The sequence below is a fragment of the Pygoscelis adeliae genome, unplaced genomic scaffold (genome assembly GCF_000699105.1).
Source record: "Pygoscelis adeliae isolate BGI_AS28 unplaced genomic scaffold, ASM69910v1 Scaffold66, whole genome shotgun sequence".
In the NCBI taxonomy this organism is placed as follows: domain Eukaryota; kingdom Metazoa; phylum Chordata; class Aves; order Sphenisciformes; family Spheniscidae; genus Pygoscelis; species Pygoscelis adeliae.
The window spans coordinates 193349-217025 of record NW_008825167.1 but is presented as its reverse complement, the minus strand read 5'-3'; the positions used below and the strand labels follow the sequence as shown (position 1 = coordinate 217025).

The following is a 23677-nucleotide window of genomic DNA, read 5'->3' as shown; positions in this document are numbered from 1 at the left end:
CACATTCAGTGAATACAAATTGATGACCTTGCCCTTTGCCCTGGCAAACTCTCTTTGTCTTTCCTCTATGAAATGGCATATATGAACACAGTATTTTCTTAAATGTTGCCTTGATTGCATATGGAAAGAACACAGGCAGCTAAATGTTAATTAAAGGAACAAATGGGGTTTCTTAAATGCTCTTCTTGTACACAATTTTAACACTCTCTCTCTCACATCAAATATTATTTGTATAATGAAATGCCAGAAAGGAATATTATCCAAGTAGGTTAAAAAGAAATGGTACAACGTCAAATTATTTAATGGTACAGTGAAAACAAATCCTCCTTTTTGTACCAAAGCACCAACAGATTATCTTTAAAAGGAATACAATAAACTCTTTAAAAAAACCCTTAAGCACAAATTATGTTTAATAACTTACATAGCTATGGACAATTCATTAGGCTGCTGTGACTGAAACAGACTAAAGAGCAGCTCTCCTTTTTGTGCAGTTTAGTATGCAAATGGTTGTCAAAGAGCCAGAGTAGCTGGTTTCACTGATTCTTCTACACTGCCAGTTAATCAGTCTCCTATTTCATCTGTATGCAACTGTCATACACACATACAGGAGAAACAAAAGCAAAAAAATGAAGATATAAGTGCTTACCTACAAATTAACAGGGGACTCTCTAGAACAATAACTAGAACAGTTATTTGCATTATTTGTTTTACAGTAGTGCTAAATGGTTAGACAATCCAATGTGCAGCGAACTGTATGTATGTATCAGGCAGTCTCTTCCTCCAAAAGTCTATAACCTGGCTTATGAGACATACATTAAAAATCCCAGAGGACAGAAAAAAAAGCCAAAAGACAGATAGATGTATGAGGGGGTTTGTCTGGTTTGGTTTCCTTTTTTTTTTTCCACTGGATTTTTAACAGTCAGAGTCACAGAAGTTAACTGTAATGGCATGAAGTGAACAAGTGCACCTATCTGTTCATATGCTCCAGAACAGAATGGATTCAGTAGGTATTTATATAGTGAATTCAAGTACAAGGTATTGAGATCTAGCACAAGATGAGACCTTGCAAAGTGCACACCCAGAGCATTCAAAGCATTTAACGTAAAATTATGTGTAACAGGCTGGCAAGGACGATGGATTAAGAGGAAGCGTCAAATATGCATTATTTTTGTGCTGGCTGCCATTGCTTGAGCACTAGGAAGGTAAGAACTGGCATTTGATAAGAGGCTGGTTACTAAGAGAAACAAAGAACACTCTGTCTGTGTCACATGCATGTCACAGTTCATATTAACAATGAATAATACAGAAAAGACTGTTTCTTTATTCATCTTTTGGGGGATAAGATGACCTGTCCATAAATAAATGAGGACTGAAGATTCCCCCACTTTGCTTCATCAAGCAGCAGATAAGAGAGGTAAGAGGTTCCCTCTGGAGCAGTGTAGCCCTTACTCCACTGATCCAACATTGGTACTCACAAAGGGCATTTCTCCTCTGATTTATTGCACAAAAGCCAGAAGAGTTCAGGCTCCATCTGATTTAAGTACTCTAGCAGGCTTTTTCTGGACCCTTTCCTGTAATATCCATGCCCTTGGTAATCAGAAGCATTACCAAGTCTTAACTTCACTGTTAAACTGTGTGACATATCTCACAGATATAAAAAATGCAACTGGAAGATTGTAAGAAATAACTTAAAAAAAAAAAAGGCAGTGTTGACAATGTATTAACAGTGCTACTTATATTTATATCCCCATTTGCTACTATTTTGCATCTCAACTCTTAACTTCAGCATTTGAAAATTAAGTGATTTCATGTAACCTTATCTTAAAAAAATATTTGCAGGTGTTCCATTCAAGCAAAAGGGGTTTGAAAGCAGTAACATTTCTCCAGCTGGGAAGACATTCATCCTAGTTATGGAAGGAGAGAATATGGTGTACATGACTTGTCATGTGGTCCAGGGAGGGAATCCAGTAGAGCCACGAGAAGGACATCATCAGAAAGACTGTATAAGAGTAAGTGTATGAGCTTATAGCATTTCCATTTTTCTAACCACACTTAGTTCTCAAGACTGGAATGAAATATCATAGAATCATAGAACCATTTAGATTGGAAAAGACCTTTAAGATCACTGAGTCCAACTGTAAACCTAACACTGCCAAGTCCACCACTAAACCATGTCCCCAAGCACCACATCTACACGTCTTTTAAATACCTCCAGGGATGGTGACTCAACCACTTCCCTGGGCAGCCTGTTCCAATGCTTGACAACCCTTTCAGTGAAGAAATTTTTCCTAAAATCCAATCTAAACCTCCCCTGGTGCAACTTGAGGCCATTTCCTCTCGTCCTATCGCTTGTTACGTGGGAGAAGAGACCAACACCCACCTGGCTACAACCTCCTTCCAGGTAGTTGTAGAGCACGATAAGGTCGATGTAAGGTCGATGAGAGAGTGATATGAACCATGCTTGGTTGTTTTTTCCTGGCTATAGCTTGGAGCACTTCAATACTTGACAAGATAAGCTTCAAAATATACTACCAAAAAAAACCTAAACAACCCCCCTCCCCCCAACCCCCCAAAAAGCAACTTCTCCTTCTAACCCTTCTGTTTTGTAGCAAAACATTAATTACCCTGCACTGTGGCACCTTTTCCATTGATTTTCATCAGGGCAGAATTCTACCTTTTAAGTTTACACAAGGCACAGCTTCACTTCAGTCTCCTCTAGCAAAGCTGACTAACAAATTGTTATCCTTAGCCGCCTCTCCTTTAGCCACAGTTAACCATCTCCTCCTCTTCAGGCATACACATGAGATCATTTCTAAAATGGATCATAAACATGATCCAAGTGGGGGAAATAAAACCCAGGGTTTTGTTTTTAAACTCAGCTCATTTCACTGTCCTGGTCTAAAACATAGCCCAGGAAACTAACATGTTGGCACCTTTTTTTGCAGCATGAGAGGAGCTGAAAGCAGGGTTGTCACCTCTTAAACTGGCTTTGTCACCAGAGAAGTCAGTGAGGAATTGCACCTCAGATTAAAAAAAAAGGAAAAGAAAAAAAAAAGAAAATCCCACTTTGCTGGATCACACTTCCCTTTTGAAAGGGCTGTAAAAAAAAAAAAGTGTCTGTAAAAAACCCTGACAGCTGCTGGACAGGAACATTTGTCATTCTGAGCACCCTGCCTCTATCTACCAAAAGAACCCTCAATATACAGAGTAACTTGAAGTGAACGAGTAAATACATTTAGGAAAAGCTACCCCTTATTTGAAACATGTAGTATAATCCCACACAACCACAGCATTTGAAGCACATTGCTTGCTTTATCAAAGCAGCAGAGCAAGCAAAGCAAGCTTAGTGCTCTTCAATGTTGCCAGGCATCAGCAATGAACTGTGAACAGCTGGGATGTCATCACTGAAACACACAAAACTGCCTAATGCCCATTTTGAGCCACTTTGGAACCCATCTTCCCGCCTCCATTTTTTTTTTTCCCCAACACGATTAGCTCCCAAATCGTAACATTTCTTTTAAAAGGTCAAGTTCAGTTTTTTACCTATTTGATGTTTTTTCACGTTTTTAGTTCCATTCACCTAAACAACCAATTGAAGTCAGTGCATTTCTCATGCTCCCAAATTCATGGTAAAATGACTCTGGTTTGACTGACTACAGAAACTATACGAAAGCATCGCACAAAATACCCCTCTCCCAGCCATTTCATCACTGTTCAGGGCTGTACAAAGTAAAACTTGCACCACTCAAGTTTCCTGCGGGACCCCACAGAAAGATCTTACTATGGCAGGTACCATAAAAACCAACAGTCTCTGACCTAACAGCCTATAGTTATACTGACAAGCTTGAGCAAAGGAAATAACCTCAAACCTGCTCACCAACTTGTTTCCTCAAAAGGCTACCATATCTTTGTTAGACAGGAACAACTTTTAATCACTCCACAGTTACAGTGAAAGGCTTGACAGCTCTCTAGAGAAGACACGAGACATCCAAGATGTCATTTCTAGCAGATAAGTTTACTAACTCCTCTTGTGACTTACTTGGAAGTGTTTCTCTCTGGTCACAGAGTAAACCCCTGCATGGTTTTCACACTCAGTTTTACCCTTTCAGACATATTTTCAGTCCTCCTTAAGAGGAAAAACTTCCGTTAACCAAGAAAAAAAATAACTCAAGCATATAAGCTTCGAAAATAAATTTTCTTCCAAATATTATGTTGTCATACACAATAATTCTCCTAGTGGTTCTGTAGTCCCTGTGATACGCTTTTTTGCCTGATCTTCATGATCATTAAGGATGATCATGAAGAGAGCTTCAACTCACGATCCACAGTGCTACCACAATTATGCTGACCACCACCGCCTTCTGCCAACACAACCAGAAACCTCCACGTGCTACAGAGGCCTGGCACCAAGTGGACGGTGTGGCCACAGAGCAAACAGGACACACCAGTGCAGAAGGATTCCTCTCCAGTACAACAGCATATTTTCCACTAATTGTGGCATGGACTTTGAATTACATATAGGTGGAAGGCTTGGGAAGAGAATACTGGAAATGAAGACATGGGCTGGGAGCTGAAAGCACCACCCAATCTGCAGTACATAGAGAGACTTGGGAACCAGCCAGTTTTGAAAGGACGGGTTCTTTTGTAAGCAACAGACGTCAAACAATGCCAAAAAATATGCCCACTGAGCCAAGAAGGCAGGAAAACCTGCTTGGCACAAATGCAAGACTCCCAGAAGCAGTGACGGAAGAACAAGGAAACTGGAGTCTGCAGTTTTCCAGGGGTAACTCTCTTGTTGCATAAGACTTGTGAATAAGAAATTCATTTTCTGAAGCCCATCATTCTTTGCTTTCCTGACAAGTGGTTCCTGCTAAGAGTAATTAGAAAATTAAAGCCTCAACTCATCACTAGATAAGGGGAGGGTGTGTGTGAGATAGACTAAAAATAATCAGCATAGAGAACAGGCTGGCTAAGCCTGGGCCAAAATCCTTGCAAGGGTGTTCTCTCAGGCTGCAGTTCCACTTTTGAAATCAGAGGCTAAGCCTGCTCGCAGAGATGCAAGTCTATTCAGAAACTCAGCAACCCAGATTTGCTCCTTTGCAAGAGCAAGATGCTGATAATCCTACTTTTATGTGAGGTTCTTGCAATTTCTACTAATTGCGAGTTTTACTGGGAAACAGAAACTGGGAGCTGTCACTTTTCACAGACAGCTCTTAAGAAGCTGTGCCTCCCAGCACTTGACCTTGTGTGTGCCACTCACTTTCTTCTTTAGCACCCATGTTATGTATTGTTGATCTCTGGACTAAGATCCTAGTTCCATGGCCTGAGGGCCAGGTTTCCTCTACTCAAGAAGGAGATCAAGCATAACCTGACATGTAACTGAGAGGTCCTTTGCTAAGGAAGCAAAACTAAATACAGTCTACACCCAAGAGTATATAAGCCTGTGGGATTCAGAGTCTGGATCCAATCACGGCAGGCGGGTGTCTACCCATGGTGATTGCAACCCAGACCTGTTCCATTTTAGTCATAGGCACAGGACAATCAGCCTATACAGCAAAACACGACGTGCATTGTGTGCCAGTCACACAAGTATTTCTGAACCAATGCCAGAACACGGAGAAGTAGGATTCTTGCTTTCTATTACAGGTCCTAGGAGACGATTGTTGTTTTATGTTTAACCAGGCTGTTTGTATCAGCTACTATCTGTGCACTTTTGGTTGTCCAAGTAAGTCCAAAGGTATGAACTCAAATGATAGACATCAGCCCCTGCCATGCTTCAGTCATAAAGCATCTGCATACACTCAATACTCTGAGAAGGTAATGACACATTGTGCTAACAGAGTGACAAATTAAGCCTCTAATTTCACAAGCTCCTTCTGAAAATTGTGCCACACAGTAGAAGAGTTGGCTCCTTCTACTGGAGACCTGAACTGACTTCATGAAAGCCTTTCATTACCACATTAGCAGAATTAGCAATTAAATGTGAAGTACACAAACATTATTAGTAAAATACTGAGATCAGACCTAAGGCCTCAGGGTTTGTAGACCACAGAAATAAGGTAGTATACAGACAATCTTTCTCATGGTCTGATTACCTAAGTGTTGTCTTCAGCTATAAATAAGTTCCAGAAGCTGCCATTCTCTTTTCTCTTCCATCCAACCTTTTACTCGTGTTCCCACTTCCTGGAATACCACCTTCTCACTTAAGACAGCTGTATGATAAACCAGACTACTGCCATGGTCAGGATTTAAAACACAACAAAGCACAAGCAAGCCACAATAAACATAGAAAGGGTTATTTTAATAGTCAGACCAGATCTGTCTTCCAGCCCAGTCCCACTGCTAGTTGTGTTAGGACAATGGAAGACACTGCAAGCTGCAGGGGATATGTGGGAATGAACAGCCGTTAAGTGCTGCTAAGGAAAACAGGCAATACTCGTGTTCTCTTCTTTTGCTTCCCTAGAATTACAAGAAGGCTTCCCTTCCCACATCAATACAAGACTGCCAGCAGCAGGAACCAAAGCAAAGAAAGATACCCCTAAACCCCCCAGTAAATGAAATTGAAGGGCCGGGGGGGGAATCACTTAAACAGTCTCTTCCTCAGAAGTGTTAAACTAATCTTTCAATTATTGATAGCTCACTTTCTCAAGTGACCGCTAAACTGGAAGCTGCCCAAATCTGTATTTATATATAAAGACAACAGTCAATGAGAAGTATACTCACAGCCTTACTAAAAAAAAGTGAGCAAGCCCTATGTAAAGCAACTTTGCAATCTGGGACTGTGAGCGGACTCGCTGTTTGCCACTATAATTAATCTAATCGAAAACTGGAACAAAGATTAAACCTACTCCTATTTAAAATCGACAGCTTCGTATTAAAATGTCATTTATACCAGTACATTAAGAGAAAAAAAATGAAGCTTTTGTAAATGTTTTTGCTTAACATGGCAGTGACATATTCAGCGTGAAGTAGAGTTTTATCTTGTTATATAAAACAAATACAACTTGTATAACATCACTCCAAATACTAAATTGCTATGAAAAAGAACATGTGAACGTGCAGATTTGAATTCAGAAATAAAAAACAGTGGAAAAATTGTATCTCCTGAAGTTAAATTAACTGAACAATAATTCTCTGTGGCTACACTTAGCAGCTTCACCAGTCAGCCTATCAGTTGTGAAGGCTGCGGGGAGGAAGGACAGATATTGCATAAAGTGAAAATAAAAGTCTTCTCTTGTAAAAGTCAATATATCATCTTAAGCTAGAAAAAAATGGTCCCTAAACATCCGTAACTACAATTAGTAATTGTCATTAAAAGCTCTCATTATACAGAGTAAGTGTAATTAGAGCATCTTGCCCGCACAGGGTGCAGCACACAGAGAATGCTAGAAGGATTCATAAATTAGTGCCAAATCAGTCTCATTCCCATCTACCACACAATCTGCTGTAAAAGAGAAAAAATTGTATTTACACACATTAAGGCAAAGCCCACTGGCCTCTACAAAATTAGCCTAAACATGAAATGCAGTTATTTGAGGGACTCCCTATTTCATTATGTGTCTTAGGAATAAAGGGATAAAGTTTGCCATCAATATGAACCCCGCAGATTCCAGGGCATTAATAATTTAAACTCTTATGGGAATTTTGTCATGGTGGAGATAGGACTTGTCTGCAAACGGAGCTCAGGGGATGTTCAATATGATCTATTCTAGTATACACACACAATTGCTACATTTATCATGATGCAGAGGAAAAGAATGGTTCTTTCTTAAGGACTTCAGGAATGTTTCTTCTGTAATTTACACAGCAAAACCTCTGAGCATTTCTAATTAAAAAAAACAGGCTCTAAAAAGATACTGTCATAAGAATTATACTGAAAAGGTTTCTTCTCTCCCCATCTCTATTAACTCATGCACGTATAGTGGTGTTCAACACATTATAAAATGGGATGGGAAGTCAGCAGTCCAGCTCCTGATAGTAGCGTTGTCTATGCAAGATGCTACTGTAAGCACAGATACTGTATGAGATTATGGCCTAAGCTGATAAAGCTGTGTGCTTGACTGATACTTATACTTTTAAGTGCAAATCTAATAGCTCTGTATGTAAAACATTGTTATGTGCACAACTACTAGATCTCAGTGCAAAAATCCCCTTTTGCACGTGTCAGTGGTAAGCACAGAAAGAACACCTTTTGAGATGCTTGTGGTATTTGTGTAATACAGACTAAATTCAGGCATTTGTGCAATAGCTAATCTAAGGTAACTCTAGGTATGGATACATTTACGCTGTAACAAGTGTATTTGTGTTCTAATTTAGCATAACGATTTTCCACACTTTTGTTCTAGAATGGAAGTAAGCTCAAAAGGAGTTCAAAACAATTAGGCAGGAAAACATTCCTTCCATAACCAAGCCCTAATTCTTAGAATAAAATTTTCAGAAAAAGCTTCAAAAACATTTCTGTCCACATGCTTTTAATACACCCACATTGTACCTTCACTATGCCAGGCATGCATAACTCAACGTGCAGCACAGTTCCCAAGTGGCAGGAAGGACTGACGCTCCATTACAAAGCTCAGGCACTAGAGAAGCTGATATAGTACTTATAAACCCAGGAAAGTACCTCAAAATATTTCTTTGATTTGCTAAATCTCCATTGAAATAATGTTTCAGTCAATTAATTTATAGGTGATCAGAAAGAGAATCCTAATGGCACAAGGCATGCCTCAGCATCTTAGTCCTGCTGATTAGCTTTTCACCATGATTTAAGATATTCCCTGTAAAACCTGGAGGATAGCGTCCAAAGGCTCTACAGGATTACTGCCTGATTATCCATGAAAACTGAACTCCCTATGAGTTCGGTTCAAGAACTTTATCATATAATGTCATAAAACAATTATTTTTCTATTGGGATATTTGTAACAGAATCAGTCTGGAAAATCTAATTCAAAAGTTTATCACTATAGCAGCTCTTTCTTGATGTTAACACCCTGAAGAGCTATGTGCCCATCTCAGCTTAAACACATTATGTTAGTGTTGGCTCTCAAATGATTACATGGACGAGGCATCCTGTATTTCTGATGACAAGAAGAAACCACAGGAGCAAGAACAACAGATTGGCAGAGGATGTGTGGCAATCATGCAGAGGGAATGTGCAGGACAGTTGTGGTGTGTGCACCCTCCTGAAACAGGAGCTCCCAGGCAGTGGCTGCCTCAGGGTAACCCCAGTCCAGCCTGACCCAGAACTTGCTGTTCTTCCTTCTGCGCAGAAGCCAGCACAATCCAAGCACTCCCCGGAGATCTGCCAACCCTCTCTCACTTATGCTTCTCCAATATATCACCTTAATTTAGACCTCCCACTCTCCAAGGCTCTCCTGTCCCAAAACCCTTCTCCGTCACAAACCTCTTTTTAATCTGCTTGGACATGTCACAGCGCTCGACTGAATTCTGATGACTGCTGGATTTCCCTCTTGCTAGTTCTCCAAAGAGGAAGAAACTCCTCCTTAACTCTGACAGGACTTTAAGAAATCCATGCACCAAGTATATAACCAAAAATTTATCTGGACAGCCTAGAGACAGTGACTACCACTGCGGCAAAACGTGCGCTTAGAAGTCGTAGTCTACATCATGCTAATCTAGGGTGTTTGAACAGCTTTATGAAACAGATTGATAAGATCGTAGTGTTTATTTCTATCTGTGATGGCCTTTTCTACCCCTAAAAGAACGCACAATAATTACCTGGAAGAGGCTGTAGAGAGTTTTTAATAGCTTTTAAAATAATTCCAACAGCAAATAAAACAAATTATACCTCCTCCAATATACATTACAGACGATATAATTTTCTGTATATTATTTGATAACACTGGCTTGAGATGTTCTCAATACAAGTTCAGCTGGCACTGGACTGTGCTGTTGTCTGAATTAGCATGACAATTTTAATCCCAAGAGTTAAAAGAAATCGGATTGAAAAATAAAAAAAGGAGCCAGCATAATGCTTTGCAAGCATTTATGGTGCAATAATTATGCCACAGTTTGATGTAGCAGGACTCCGATAATATATTTTTCCAAATGTCTTTGGAGTGACGTATCCCATTTTGACAGATCTTTATGAATGAGGGCAGGATCAGCCCCCCACTAACTCTGCTTCAGAGTAAGAAAACCGAGATAGTAATGATGAAATTCTATTTTAGTTCTCTGACTTGAATACATATACACATTGATCAGATTTTGGAACTGGAAGACAAAATGGCAGACAAGCCAGCTTTGCTGGGAAGCCCACACTGTAATTAGGAGGGGACAAAAAAAAAGAAAGAAAAAAGAGCGCAGCAAAACCATAGTTGTACTTTTATTAACTGAGTGACTAAACAAAACAACAAGGCAGTACTCTATAAATATTAGGCTTCACCTAGATTTTATTATTTTGCAAGCTGTTTGTGTTACAGTGATGCTCTTAGCTTGTCTTTTAACTACCTACTAAAAATATGGAAAGCAATAAATACATTTTACACATGAATTCATGTAATAGTTTTTTGTTGGGGCCACTACACAGTCTATAAAATGAACTATCTGTAGTCTTCTGCTCTGCTTTAATTGGCCTGCAAAATAAGAAAGATGGATAGAAGCTGTTTCTCAAAGTCAACAACCAGAAAAATCTTACTGAAATGCTATGTATGAGTTAAGGCTAGAGTAAAATTTTCATTGTTATTTTGCTAACTACTTCATTATAGTGCATTATCTGTATTACGAATGCACCAAGTGGTCTTTCTGGGGACTTTATACGACTTCATATGATTTTGCACCCACTGTAGGGAACTCAATTCTGTAGCACAGGGAAGGATACAATGACTGTCACTGAAGGAACAAAAACGCGTGTCTCTAAGCACTGGTTATCAGAAAGAAATGAGAGAAATAGAGCTAAGTCTAGGCGCCTATGGATAGAGGTGCATGGAAAACAGTGAAACATCTGGGATTTATTTGTTCTTCTTATGGAAAAAAAAAAAAGTAGATACATGCAAAACTCTTAAAACCATTTCAAATTTCAAATGACTGGTTTGCCAGCTGCATGCTGTCTATCTCCCAGGAAGCATTAGACAGATACTTGAATATCTGTTCCACTCATTACAGCCAAGCTTTCTCAACCATATACAGGATATTTACAGACTATGGACTAGCTCCTCCAGCCTGAGCAGAACTGCTGCCAATGCAAATACCACACGCCATGAGCTGATGGACAAAACAATACTGCCTATTAAAAAAAAAAAAAGGCAGTTCTTTCATGACAACATACTTTTAGAACTAGCAGATCCAGGGACTACTTACTACGAAAAAATCCTGCAAAAGCTGTCCTTTTCTTGCAGTCTTTCTAGGTGATGGAGGACAGCACCATGTCCCTGTCATTGTCTCCCTCACTAGCCAGATGCGAGGCTATTGCAGGGATCCTACCACCCTCTTCTCACAACAGGCCAGAGTGAGAAGAAAATTGACGGTCCCTCATGCTGAGCAAGGGCCTCAGTACTGCTCCTCACTTTCTTTAAGAGATTCTATCTCCCAATCCACTTCCAATTCTAATTTATCTGAGAATTAGACCACCTACAGATTGATTACTAGCTCCAGGCATCTGATAAGTCATGACAAAATTAAATTCACAGGCTAGTACAGTTTATTAGCAGGTTACTGAGTTGCTGGAAGAAAAGAGAACACCCTGACCCCTCTCCCAGTGCCCTCCTACCAAAACCCTAACAAGCCTCACACCACCCACACAAGTAAGGCACCTGTATATCATGAAGCATAATGTCCATGCAAAGCCTATGAAGTCCAGAAAAGAATGACCTGTTAATTAACACCTTATACCACTTTGACAGGAGCGTGCTGAAGGACCAACTACAGATTTCCTAGTGTCTGAGGATTTATACAGCAACACTACTAACATTCAGTCTCCTTTATTTATAGAAATTGTATTTACCCACATTTGTGTGTTTGCATTGCATGTTCCTGTAAAACACCTAATTGGCAAATAAACTTACACTACAGATGTACCTAGCTGCATTATGTACTCTCTTTCCACAGCAAAACTTACACAATGAAGCAAATCCTGTTAGCTGCTCATCATGTACTGTTAAAACAATTACAGGGAAAAAAAACACTGTAAATGCACAAGGACCTTCTCTCTAACTGTTGCACTATCTCACACAATAAAATTAATAATTTAACTATCTGAAACGTCACGTGCAGGGCACTGCAAGTAGACCAGTGGCATTTTCACTTCAAATTTATATAGTCTTTAGTCAGTATACTTAATCTGCATTTCTAACACCTGCTTCAGTCGGCTGTGAAGTGCAATGTTATCTATAAAATTTTCTTTCATCTTTGTACTGTCCATCTAACAAAAAATTATACGATGGTGGATAATTATTTGACTTTAAAAAGTATATGAAACTTTCACGTTTTTTTGATCATTTCTTGAAAGACGTTCATATATTTGACGTTCCATTTTATTAAAAGGTTTGAGTTTTCAAAAAATCCTGGCTTTCACATTATTCATGTTATCTAATCCTATGTAATATATTTCTCCTTCAAATAGTTAACATTCACATTCCATACAGTAGTAAAAGTGTGGGAAAGAAACTAGACCACAATTAAGCAATGAAGCACGACAAGGTGTGCATTTTCAGGCCATTAGTACATGCCCCAAATGCACCAGGAGGAAGAAGCTAGAATGACTTTTCCACTCAGGTGGGCATCAACACTAGCACCTGTATCATACCACAGTACAAAGTGATATATAAAGAGTATGCAGAGGGGATGACACCACATGCAGCTTTCATCCAGCGGGTTTATGTCAGGCAAAAAAGCTGTTCCTAGTCATGCACGGTCTCAGTCAAGTTAAACACTAGGAGAATAAAGGTATCCAATGAAAGTGTGCAATGTTGGGCTTTCAAGACATTGGTTGAAAACCAGGAGATAATATGAAGCATGGTTTATAAATGTAGAAACAACATCCCATCTTCATATATTAACATACAAAATTTTCTATTTGACATGGGGTGGTCACCACATTTAGATACAAGTAAAAAGAATTATTTTTATTTGGATGTAAAAAATAGCAAATTTTCACATGCTTCACCCTGTGAGAGCTCACATACAGTCTTTTCAAGGTGTGACCCCGCTTTGTACAACATACTGAGTTTTTTCACAGATAAAGTCAGATGACCATCTAGTCTGACCTTCCACCAACTAACAGGGAAAGGACATCACATAACCATTCTTGCAACAAGCCCTTACACTGGAGTTGACCAAAAAGGTACCTTCAAGAAAATATTTTAGAAAAGGAATTTTGTGATAAAATCTTCTTCAAAAAGTAGAAGCAAGAAATAAACAATTTACTTATTACTGGAATGAAGGAGAAGGAAAGAAGATGCTGGGAGGTGAATTTGCTCACATATCATGCCAGAAAGGTGATAAACTGTATGAGCAAGCCTGAGTCTCAAGGCAGGCGAAGGAATTATCTCCAAGATGGTTTGGGTTTTGTTGGGGTGGGTGGGTTTTTTTGTTGTTGTTTTTACATAAAGAGGCCAGTAATAAATACTAAACAAACACAAATTTCCAAAGGAAGTTCCAGTTTTATGATAACCTTGCCTTCCTTGCTACTTGAGTTAAAGACTTTGTGAAAGCTTTTGACCTAACCTCTGGCACTTCCATTGAGACAGTATTTGTCACCCTGACAGCAAGGGGAATGGTTTCCAGCCACTCAGCTTATAGTAATAATGACGTCCCTCTTGTTTTTACCCCAATAGACTGATGACAGCCGATTCACGGACTGATGAGTTTTGAACAGGCACTGCTAAGTCAGATAGAGAAGAACCACAGAAAGAAAACCATCCAAATCCAGGCAGAGCTTTAACCTGTTCTGGGCCAAAAATCAAGAAGTTTAATAAATTAATGTGTTTGGGATATTTTTCCTCCCCCGAAGAGTCACCTTAAGGTAAAAGAAGGTTTGTATGGAACGGTACAGCACCGATATTGCTGTTTGTAAGGGGATGTCACAAAACATGCATACTACTTTCTAGAATTCAACTCTTGCTAGCTGCTGAATCCACATTTGGTGGACACAGAAGGAGAAAGAGCTCCATGCTCCATTATGGATTACTGCATCCATGTAGGTGACTCCTCAGCATACCAGGCGTATTTTATAACAAACATAGATGCCAGGTGAAATGACTCCTTGCAGCAGCACTAGTTCAAAGTGCTAATGAAGCAGCAGAAGACGGGTTTAGATACCCCTGTTTCAAACAAAGGGGTGATTTCTCTCCACTCCCCTGCGCCCCAGCACATGCAGGGGACTAAAAGCTGCAGGACAGAGAAAAGATCATTGCTGCGTTTCAATCAGAAGCTAAAACTTTGGGGGATAACATTAACAGGAGATCCTAGAAACATTTTCATTTCCTTTTGATTAATTTTTTAAAGGGGAGGGAGAAAATTATATATTTTGTGCATTTCCAAATCTTTCTGCAGGGAACATTTGCCCTTAAATCAGGCCAAAAGACTACATGTTTGTGTTCAACCACAGCCCTAGAGGGACACAGAAGGAGAAAGAGCTCCATGCTCCATTATGGATTACTGCATCCATGTAGGTGACTCCTCAGCATACCAGGCGTATTTTATAACAAACACAGTTGCCTTCATGCACCAACCTACCTAACGTAAAGAACTAATAAATTCAAAAATTTGGTTCCCACAGACACAATTAATTATTTGCAAGAATTTTAAATACCTTGTTTTACAAATGAATTGTTCAAAGTTCTGTAGTGTAAACGTTTGCCTTTTTAAGTATTTCTCCAAGTATTTGTCAGAAAAAAAAAATAGAGCAGCTTTTCAATGCAACCATTTTTTAAAACTAATTTCAAATAAGTGATATGACATCATCGCATGATACAAACTTCAGTGACTTAACTAGAGGTCGGACATCTTGATCTTACTTTCTAACAGAACTAGTGATATTTCTTTCTGTTAATTTTACTTTCTTTGTCTTGGAGTAAAAAGACAGGAAACCGTTGCAAAACAGAAGACAAGAAAACATCACAAACTAGTACCAGGACCTTTTCAATATTATCATCTTCACACAAGTTCCACCCTAGTGCAGTTGTTTTTTTTCAAGTCCCAAGCATTAACAAAAAGTAAGCAGAACCAGAAAAAATAGCCCAAAACAAGTATATTCTTTTGACAAAAATGCTATATTTTCACAGTAAAGAGGGCAATGATGAATTTTACAAATTATGGCAAAAGTAATCTTAGACAACAAACTGATTTTATGCTAAAACTGTGTATCAGCACAGATGTGGATTGGACTAATCCAACAAATTGCCTGATTATATAATATTAAACACATACATTTCCTCCTCTAGATGTTCTCCAAATGATAGTTACCAAAGATACATACTCTTTTGACTCTATTATTCATTAGCATTCATTTAAAATGGAATCAAGCTTTTCCTAAATTTCCAGTATTCAATTTCCATTAACAAGAGAGATGACTGCACCATAGTCAGTCTGAGGGCACTTTTCATTTCCAGTTTCCCCACACTACGTGATCAGAAGAAATATGTCAGATCATAGGATTTAAGGTACTTTGAATGCCCAGTTTTAGCTCCTGAAACTTCACTCCCTTCTACTTTGCAATTCATAAATGACAACTGGACTGGAAGAATAAAGCTGCTTGAACTCTCACGCTATCCTTCCAATTTGCAACAAACACCCTGAATTCCGTCTCTTAATTTTCTCCAGCAACTTCCACTTCTGCTGCTTGTTTTACTAACTCAGGAAATGCTACTGCACATATATCCTCAGCTATTTCTTTCCCTGAGAGCCTGTTAATCCATAAGAACAGTAACGATGAGAGAGGTGGGGATTCAATGTACTGTCTCAAAAGCAGTAACCAAGTACCACACCAAGCAAGAGCACTAGATGGGGTTGCTGACCAAAAAAGTAGGTGCAAGAAAAAAATCCTACCTACTGCTAGCTGTCATATGAAGAAGTGGAAAAAGCAGAATATTTATCTTTAAAAAGATAGTAATGAATTATTTTTGCACTGCAAAGAGAATACAAAGAGATACATTTAATGCCTACTTATTGCTACCTTTAAATAAACTTTTTTTGGAAGAAGTTGCTGCTTGAGTCCCATAAGACAGAGAGATGAGTTAAATGCTCAGTAGCAAAAGCTAATGGGAAAACTAAGAAAGCATTGAGACCAGCTACAGCCCACGTAATTTATAAACATTTGACAGCCAATAGTTTCATTTTTTGTTATTATGTAGATTTCAATGCATTTTCCTCTCAGCCATTGAAAAAAAAAATTACAGGGACTAATCATTGGCCTTCTAGAGGATACTCTTTTCTGAGAACTTAACAGCACATTTTCTTTCCTCTTGGTTACTGTTGCATGCCCTCCCCCTCCCTAATGTTTCAAAGACAACCAACAGCAGGGCTGTTATTTGTTACCTGGTTCTCAGACAGTCTGCGCTGGCTGGCTGTGTAAATCTCTATTGACTTCACTGGTCTTTTCAAATCGACTGTGTCATCAGACCGACCACACATCATCTAGGTGTTATAATACTCAGATTTCCAGTTATCCCCCTATCTGATTTCTCAGTCTCTTGGCAGCAAGATTTCATTTACTTCGTTTTAACTTTCTGATGATCGTACCTTTCTACTTACTCCTTTTTTATTTTAAAGGAGTTCAGCATTACTCATAGACAAGCAGACTTTTTTTAATTTTGTAAAAAATTCTGCACCTGTTTCTACCTGACACCCACTCTGTCAGTTTGGCTGGGGAGGGCAGGGGGGGTGGCAGAGGAAGAGGGAATACTGGGATGGGTGCACATGCCTAGCCATCCCTCAAAATAATCATCTGCATCACGGGTTCTTTTCTTAAGCCCACACGAGCAGGTCTCTGTCATAGTGAGCTTTGTTATTCTACCTTGCTTGTACCAAAATAGTACAAGCTAACTCAAACTTAGATATTAAACCGAGCATACTATACACTGGAAGCACAAATACGCAATAGGAGTGAAGGCCTACACATTTTAAAATGTCACTTGGCAAATCTGGAAACAGCTGATGATGCCCAAACTTACACGGAGATTTCAGATCAAGCTAGCAGAAATCAAAATAAGGATGTTAAATAACAATGAGAGAAACAAGCACCAGCCACAAAATAAGAGAAAGTTACAGTAAGGCAACATAAGTGGCTCCCAAGATTATTTAAATTCCACGGAATCCAAACTCTTCCTGCCCGGCATATAATACCTGGTCCAAAGACTCGCTGCTGCCGAGATCTGCCGTTCCCTTCCACTCATGCAAAAACCCATCCTTCAAGGCTGAGGTGGCTTCCCAAGTGGCTGATTAAGAGGGAGAACTTGCTCAGGATTTTGAGAACTACCCAAATCAAATTCAGAGCACAGACCAGCAGCACTACTGTACTGCTTCACAGAGGAAGAGGAGACCACTTCTAAGAGCGCGGTGGCACACCATAAAGCAGCTCCGCTTTGAAATTAAACAAGACTGAATCTAGAATTCAGCACCTGTTGTGAACAGACTTCCTGGCAAGATTTTCTTCTAAACAGCTAGCGCAACAAAAAGGGAATCCCAGATGACTGTTCTGCCCCTTTTCATACTGCAAAGACACAATTAAGAGGGAACAAAGAGGTATACAAACATTTGCCTGATTTTAGAAAAATATTTACAATGTTTATGCTAGAAATAATTAAGCCAGATAATGATATTTATCCTATAAATAACTAAGATAAAAAAGTGATAATAAAAAAAAAACAAAATAAACCTAAACCATTCAACATCCATTAAGGTAAAATAAAGTAAATAAATTCAGCCAATTGGTTATTTCCATACGGGTAGATTTCTTTAAATAGTAATGAAATCATTGCTAAAAAATCCATTGTTATTAAAATAAAAAAGTTGGCTCAGCCTACCAAAATTAGATTTGTAAGTTGCTGGTCATTCCCATAATTAAATCTGTGTCACAAATTTGCAAGAAAAATGGACACTATGACTAATGCATTTACTTGCTGCACTAGTGCTGTCAGGCTGTGTAAATCATTATGCCTGCTAAAGCAGAGTAGATAAGAATTCCATACATTTTCATTAACCAACTAGGCTTTGTGTATATGTGAGAAGCTAACTTTCACATTCCCTGCTAGCTTTAGCTTTCATTTGGAAGACAGCGTAAATAAAACACTAGCCTTGATTTGATTAGCCAAGCGGCTGCTCCAAAAATTATTTGAATTTTTGAACAATATGAACCAGCTCAGTCCGCTTAGATAGTCAGATAAAACAACAAAACCATACATATTTAATCTGAAAAAGGGAGATTAATGAAATGATGGGCACCTGAAATAGGTTCCTTCCTTCAAACTGACTTCTGTAGCCTGGACACATGCCTTATTTCATCCCATAGGTTTCAATAGAGGAAGCGAAGCTAATCCAAGACAGCACCATAAGAAGTCTCAACCAACACTTTCATTTTTGGCTGCCCTTTGCTCTGTTTTTTCAGGAGTGCCACAGTCACCAGAGCAGAGTCCTCTAAACCCTCTCTTCTCCTCTTGATTTCCTGTCACCACAGACCTTCAGATTTTGGTTACAGTTCTTTGTTTAAAGGTGAAGCTGATGGCTGATCCTTTCATACTTACTGTTCACAACCCCAAGGCACCAAAGAATCAAACATTCACTCACATCACAAGCTGGATACTCTCATGAGTTTCCAAGCCCACTGTCTCAAGCAGAGAGGAGATTAATGAGAGGCAGAAAGAGAAAGAGAGGTAGACAAGGATGTTTCTAGTCTAGCAGTGCAGAGCATTTTGTGAGAACATACTCTTCTAGGACTTTAGGCCCTCTCCTTCTTCCATGCACATGGCATTATATTGTCACTGCAAATTGAGTTTAGCTCTCAACTGAGCACGTCTCCACTTCAGTGCAAGAACAGCCTCAATGACAGGCTATGCCTTGGTGAACCTAAAGCCAAAGAGCTGAGCCACCCAGGCAAACATCGTAGAACAATCATCAGCACAGCATGTTTTGCAATATCCTGCCTACTGCTCTGCACTTTGGACATTAAGCATTATTTTTCTGTTGCAGGACAACCTTTAGAAGCTGAATATAAATGCTCAGGAAGCATGGTAAGGCATACAATGTTAAGAATCTCAGACCCATACTTAACATAACAGACAATTTCTTTAGCCTTTAGGTGCAAAAGTATCCTATCCTACAAGTGGAAGCAGCTACCTCAGTGCTTTCTATCTCAGCAGATCTTAGCATACATTTGCATGCTTTACAGTAGCAACCTTGCTGATAACCAACCGCCCAGTATTAGTAAAACGCTATCAGATTTTATTAAAAACCCATTAAGAGGAAAAACTGAAATCACTTATTATGTTCCACAATTATTGTAAACCAAACTGTTTAAACGAGGGGAGGAGATAATGACATTATCCACCCAACTCAAAGCAATTCTCTGTGGTATGATTCTAAATGTTCTCTTGGCTGAAATTTATGTAAATTGAATTCATCTATCGTTAGTTATTACTAATCTAGCTACATAAAAACACTCTTCTGTAACAATTAGTTCTTTGAAACACTGTGTTTTAATTAGACCTGGGACATTATTAAACTAAGTGTAAATATGTACAGTATCTCCATGCATTGTTTTGCCTGCATATTTATAGGAATATGGGCTTTGGCGGAGTTTAAAAGAAATTACTTTGCGGTTGGTTGGTAGTTTTTTTTAAATCTCCTTACCAGTGAAAACACCTCCAAATGCTTAATCTAAGTGTATTTCTGCTCATCAAGACATATTTGGTATTTCTACATTTTGTGTTATCACAGTGTGCTCCTTTTCATCTGAATAAGCTCATCTCAGTATCATTCTAACATTATGCTGAGTCTTTTCCTGCAGACATTTTGTTCCACAGTTTATTTTAATTTAACCTCTCAAGGTCCATTTCCTAGTCTTAAGGAAAAAAAAAAAGGAAAAAAAAAGGAAAAAAGACTTAAAAGCATAGCACATCTTTTAGCCCTTTTAAATCAGCTTGCTTCACAGTATCGTACAGAGGCACTGGCCCACAGGGCATAGTCTGAGAACAGACAACATACTGTCCTCTTGGCTTTGTCAGGGCTACACACAAGTGCAGCAACCCACCCACGTGCTACACATTGTAAGACAAGGAACATAAGAAAAATTGCAGCCTCTCCAATAGTCAGATCCTTCCAAATTATCTCCAGGACATGTATATGATTATGGTCACATAGGTATATAACTACATCTAAGCCCATCCACAGACAGCGCATCATCAGACCCTAATAAGAAAAATGCAAATGTGATTTAGATTCATCATGAATTAAAGATATAGGAAATAGGATCTCCACCTATAGCCAAGCCCATAAGGTAGGCACCATTATAAACTGATGGATTTCCAAAAACACCACCAGGACCTTCCATTATCTTCTCAGAAACAGGCTAATTATTTTCATATTTTATAGAACAGTTTTGACTTCAAACAAGTGTGTATGTGTATATATTTAATGCTTCACCAGTTGTTCACAGAAAACTTACAAAGTAAGTGACGACATGCTAGTGACATTCAGGAGCCACTCAGTTAAAGGCCATGGAGACTTACAGCACTGTGAAACCGGTAAACAACTCTGACTGCTTATTACAGTCCCTGGCCTACTACCACCCCATTGCATTTTCAGTCATAAGGTGCATGCCATCAACTGCGTAACTGGAAAAGTTTGTAAGAGCAAAGCTTTCAGTAAACATATTTGTGATTTATTTTGTCATACATACATATTCCCTACATAATCATGATTTCAAACTAGGATACCACAATAAGTGTCGAAGTGTTTGTATGTATTTGTGTTTAATAGTGGCCACTTTCTTCATAATTTTATTTTTTAAAAAATCAGTAATTAGAAAAAAATCAGCTGGTATTGTGGTTTGATTCTAGCTGATCTTCAATATTTTTGAAAAGTCTTTCCACGGAATCTTTTTTACAAGAATGTTTACTGCAACGCTGCTCCAAGATTTCCAAAAAAATATGAAGTGAATAAAAAGTGAAATGAGGTAATTATATGTAAATGGAACTTTCCAATGATCAGTCCATGAAACTAAGACCAAAACCGGGAGTATTACATGAACACACAAACTAGCTCAGCTTCTTTAACCGAGATTTCTTCAAAGAGCCACAAACAAGGTTCTAGAAATTAAAATATGTTTGTATTGCTTTACTAGGAGCCAGCATTGTAGTCAGATGCTCTGGGGCCTAAATTCTTATTGGAAGTCAAAAGACATTCTCCTAATGACAGGTGAACCAAGGCCTTTGGGTACTCAAGGAAACCTCCTCAACTGAAAGCTAGGGACAGCAGAGAAACTGGAGCTCGTGCCAAGCAGCAAGAGAAATGCCACGCGCATACATAGACTTAAAAGTTGCTCTAACACTGGGATTCCACAGTTTGAGGCAGAAAGTACCTTCTTCCCATTGGAGGAGAACATGATAGGTGACAAAAAGGAACAAATATTTGGGAACTGATGTTTTAAAAATGTGAATGGTCAACTATACCCATACAACTGAAATCTACCCTCCTAACTTTAACCTGGTCTCTCAAAAAAGCAGCAGCACAATGCCACACAACTTTCTCTCTTGGCAGTACAGCTTTCAATACCTAAACTCCCAAACTCCGGCTTTTCATAAAACAATTATGCATAAAGTGAGTTATTTCCTGCTTGCAGTTTTGATTTTAATTTCCTAATTTGAATTCTTTTGTCATTCATCATTTTATACATGATAGTCTTCCTAATGGAGACACAAGATTAGAATCGCAAACGCACACTTCTAAACATGCACAAATTTTAGTAAAGAAGAACAAATTCAATTATTAGCTGCCTAAATAAATAAAACATCAGTTACAGTAGCTTGCCTACATATAAAGTAATTTGTATTTAATATTCATTAATGTCTTTCTAAACAACATATCAATAAAAGAAATCTATTCTTCCTTTCATTATAAATATATTTATTTAGTGTTCTTTACGGTGTCCTTTCTGAATCTTTGTAGACCACCAGGCCCACAAATACTGTTTTAGCTTTTTACAGAAACTGTTATATTTCCAGCTGGATTGATTGCTTTCCCATATCTAGCTATTTTAGTGTGTTCCTCAGAGACATTGAGTGGCTTCACTGACAGTGAAATATGCTAAACAAATGACATGTCACTGAGTAAATTAGCATCTACTCTCTGATCAGCTGGGTCATGTTTTCTTTTCAAAATCCATGGCCTCTTGATAGAAAATAATGAGTATTTGATGGGCCTTATTAGAAAAATCAATATATTGATGCCCATGTCTGAAACATCTGCATAATAATAGATTCTGTTAACCCATTAAGGAGAAAATTAAGATGTGTTTACACATTATTAATTTACCATGAGCAGAGACAATTTATTCACTACTCTTGAGAAGAGTTTAGCAAAGAGAAAAGAAATTGTAATATCTGTATTTAATGGCATGGTGACATAAATTGAAAGACGATTGAGGTTTTTGCCAGCTAAATGGCAGAATTCCACCAACACTAATGTGAAAGATACAAACACACCAATGATACTGTTAAAAATAAGACTATTAAAGCACTTGCTATAAATAATGCATTACTTACCAAAAAACTTCCAAAAGCAGAATTAAATATAGCAGCTGCCTGAAGAGAGAAAAAGATAAATATCACCAATGGTAAAATAGCTATAGTACAAGAACAAAATGTTATTCCCCCGCCCAACAAGCTATTAGATTCTCCAAATGCACACATACACAGAGACCATTAGGCAGTTAGCCACTGCTTAAAAAATTGCCAGTGGCCTGTAACTTATGAAGACTGATAGGTTCTAGTTTATGCATTCATAAATAATGTGCTGAAACAGACAAAAGCAGGAGGAGAAGAAAATCCTTGCCGGTAGACTTAAGAGGAATATCCACAAAAACTAAGAATATTACACAGAAGCTTGGTCTCACTGCTTTTGTTCTAATTTGCCAGAAAAATTTTTACATATTGACCTATTAATTAAAATAAATATAATCTGATTTAACTAAAACATTGTGTTTTCACAGACTTTTAACAATTTTTAATGGAACATTAACCAGGCAAGCAAACTGATTTAATTGTTCATCATAATAAAGCATTGACAAATTCAGAAGTATCTGTAGTTTGACCAACAAATTTAAAATAGGAACAACAAAAAGCCAACAAAATCACTCCACAATAACCCCACACTTCTGAGGCCAAAATATCAAATCATTACTTTTCACACCATAGCCTTTTAAAACGAGAAAATAAACAATTTTGATAATGACTTTAAAAGTGTTTGTGCTTACCTAAATATCCAGGACATATAAGGTAGCAGTATTATTTCTCAACATTAACTCATTAAATTCCAGGAAGTTAAAACTTGAGTCTTGAATAGCTTTCCCCAATTACCAAGAAAGAACAGAAACTCTTGTATGGCGGCCAGTCTGACGATGAAAAGCTACACAGCAAAGGTAAGAGGAAAGGGAGGAGGGATATCTACCATTTACATGAAGATTTAGAGCAGAGCCAAATTAATCACCCTGGACACTTCCAGCCACAGA

The 23677-nt window shown here is 38.4% G+C and overlaps 1 protein-coding gene across 1 annotated transcript in view; it reads right to left on the bottom strand.

Annotated features, from left to right (window-relative positions):
* The window catches only part of SLC10A7 (solute carrier family 10, member 7), a 179476-nt gene that overhangs the window by 75231 nt on the left and 80568 nt on the right, over positions 1-23677 (bottom strand). Inside the window, exon 8 of the mRNA XM_009328858.1 lies at positions 22713-22751. Coding sequence (XP_009327133.1) covers positions 22713-22751 — 39 coding nt within the window. The remainder of the gene's footprint in view (positions 1-22712; positions 22752-23677) is intronic.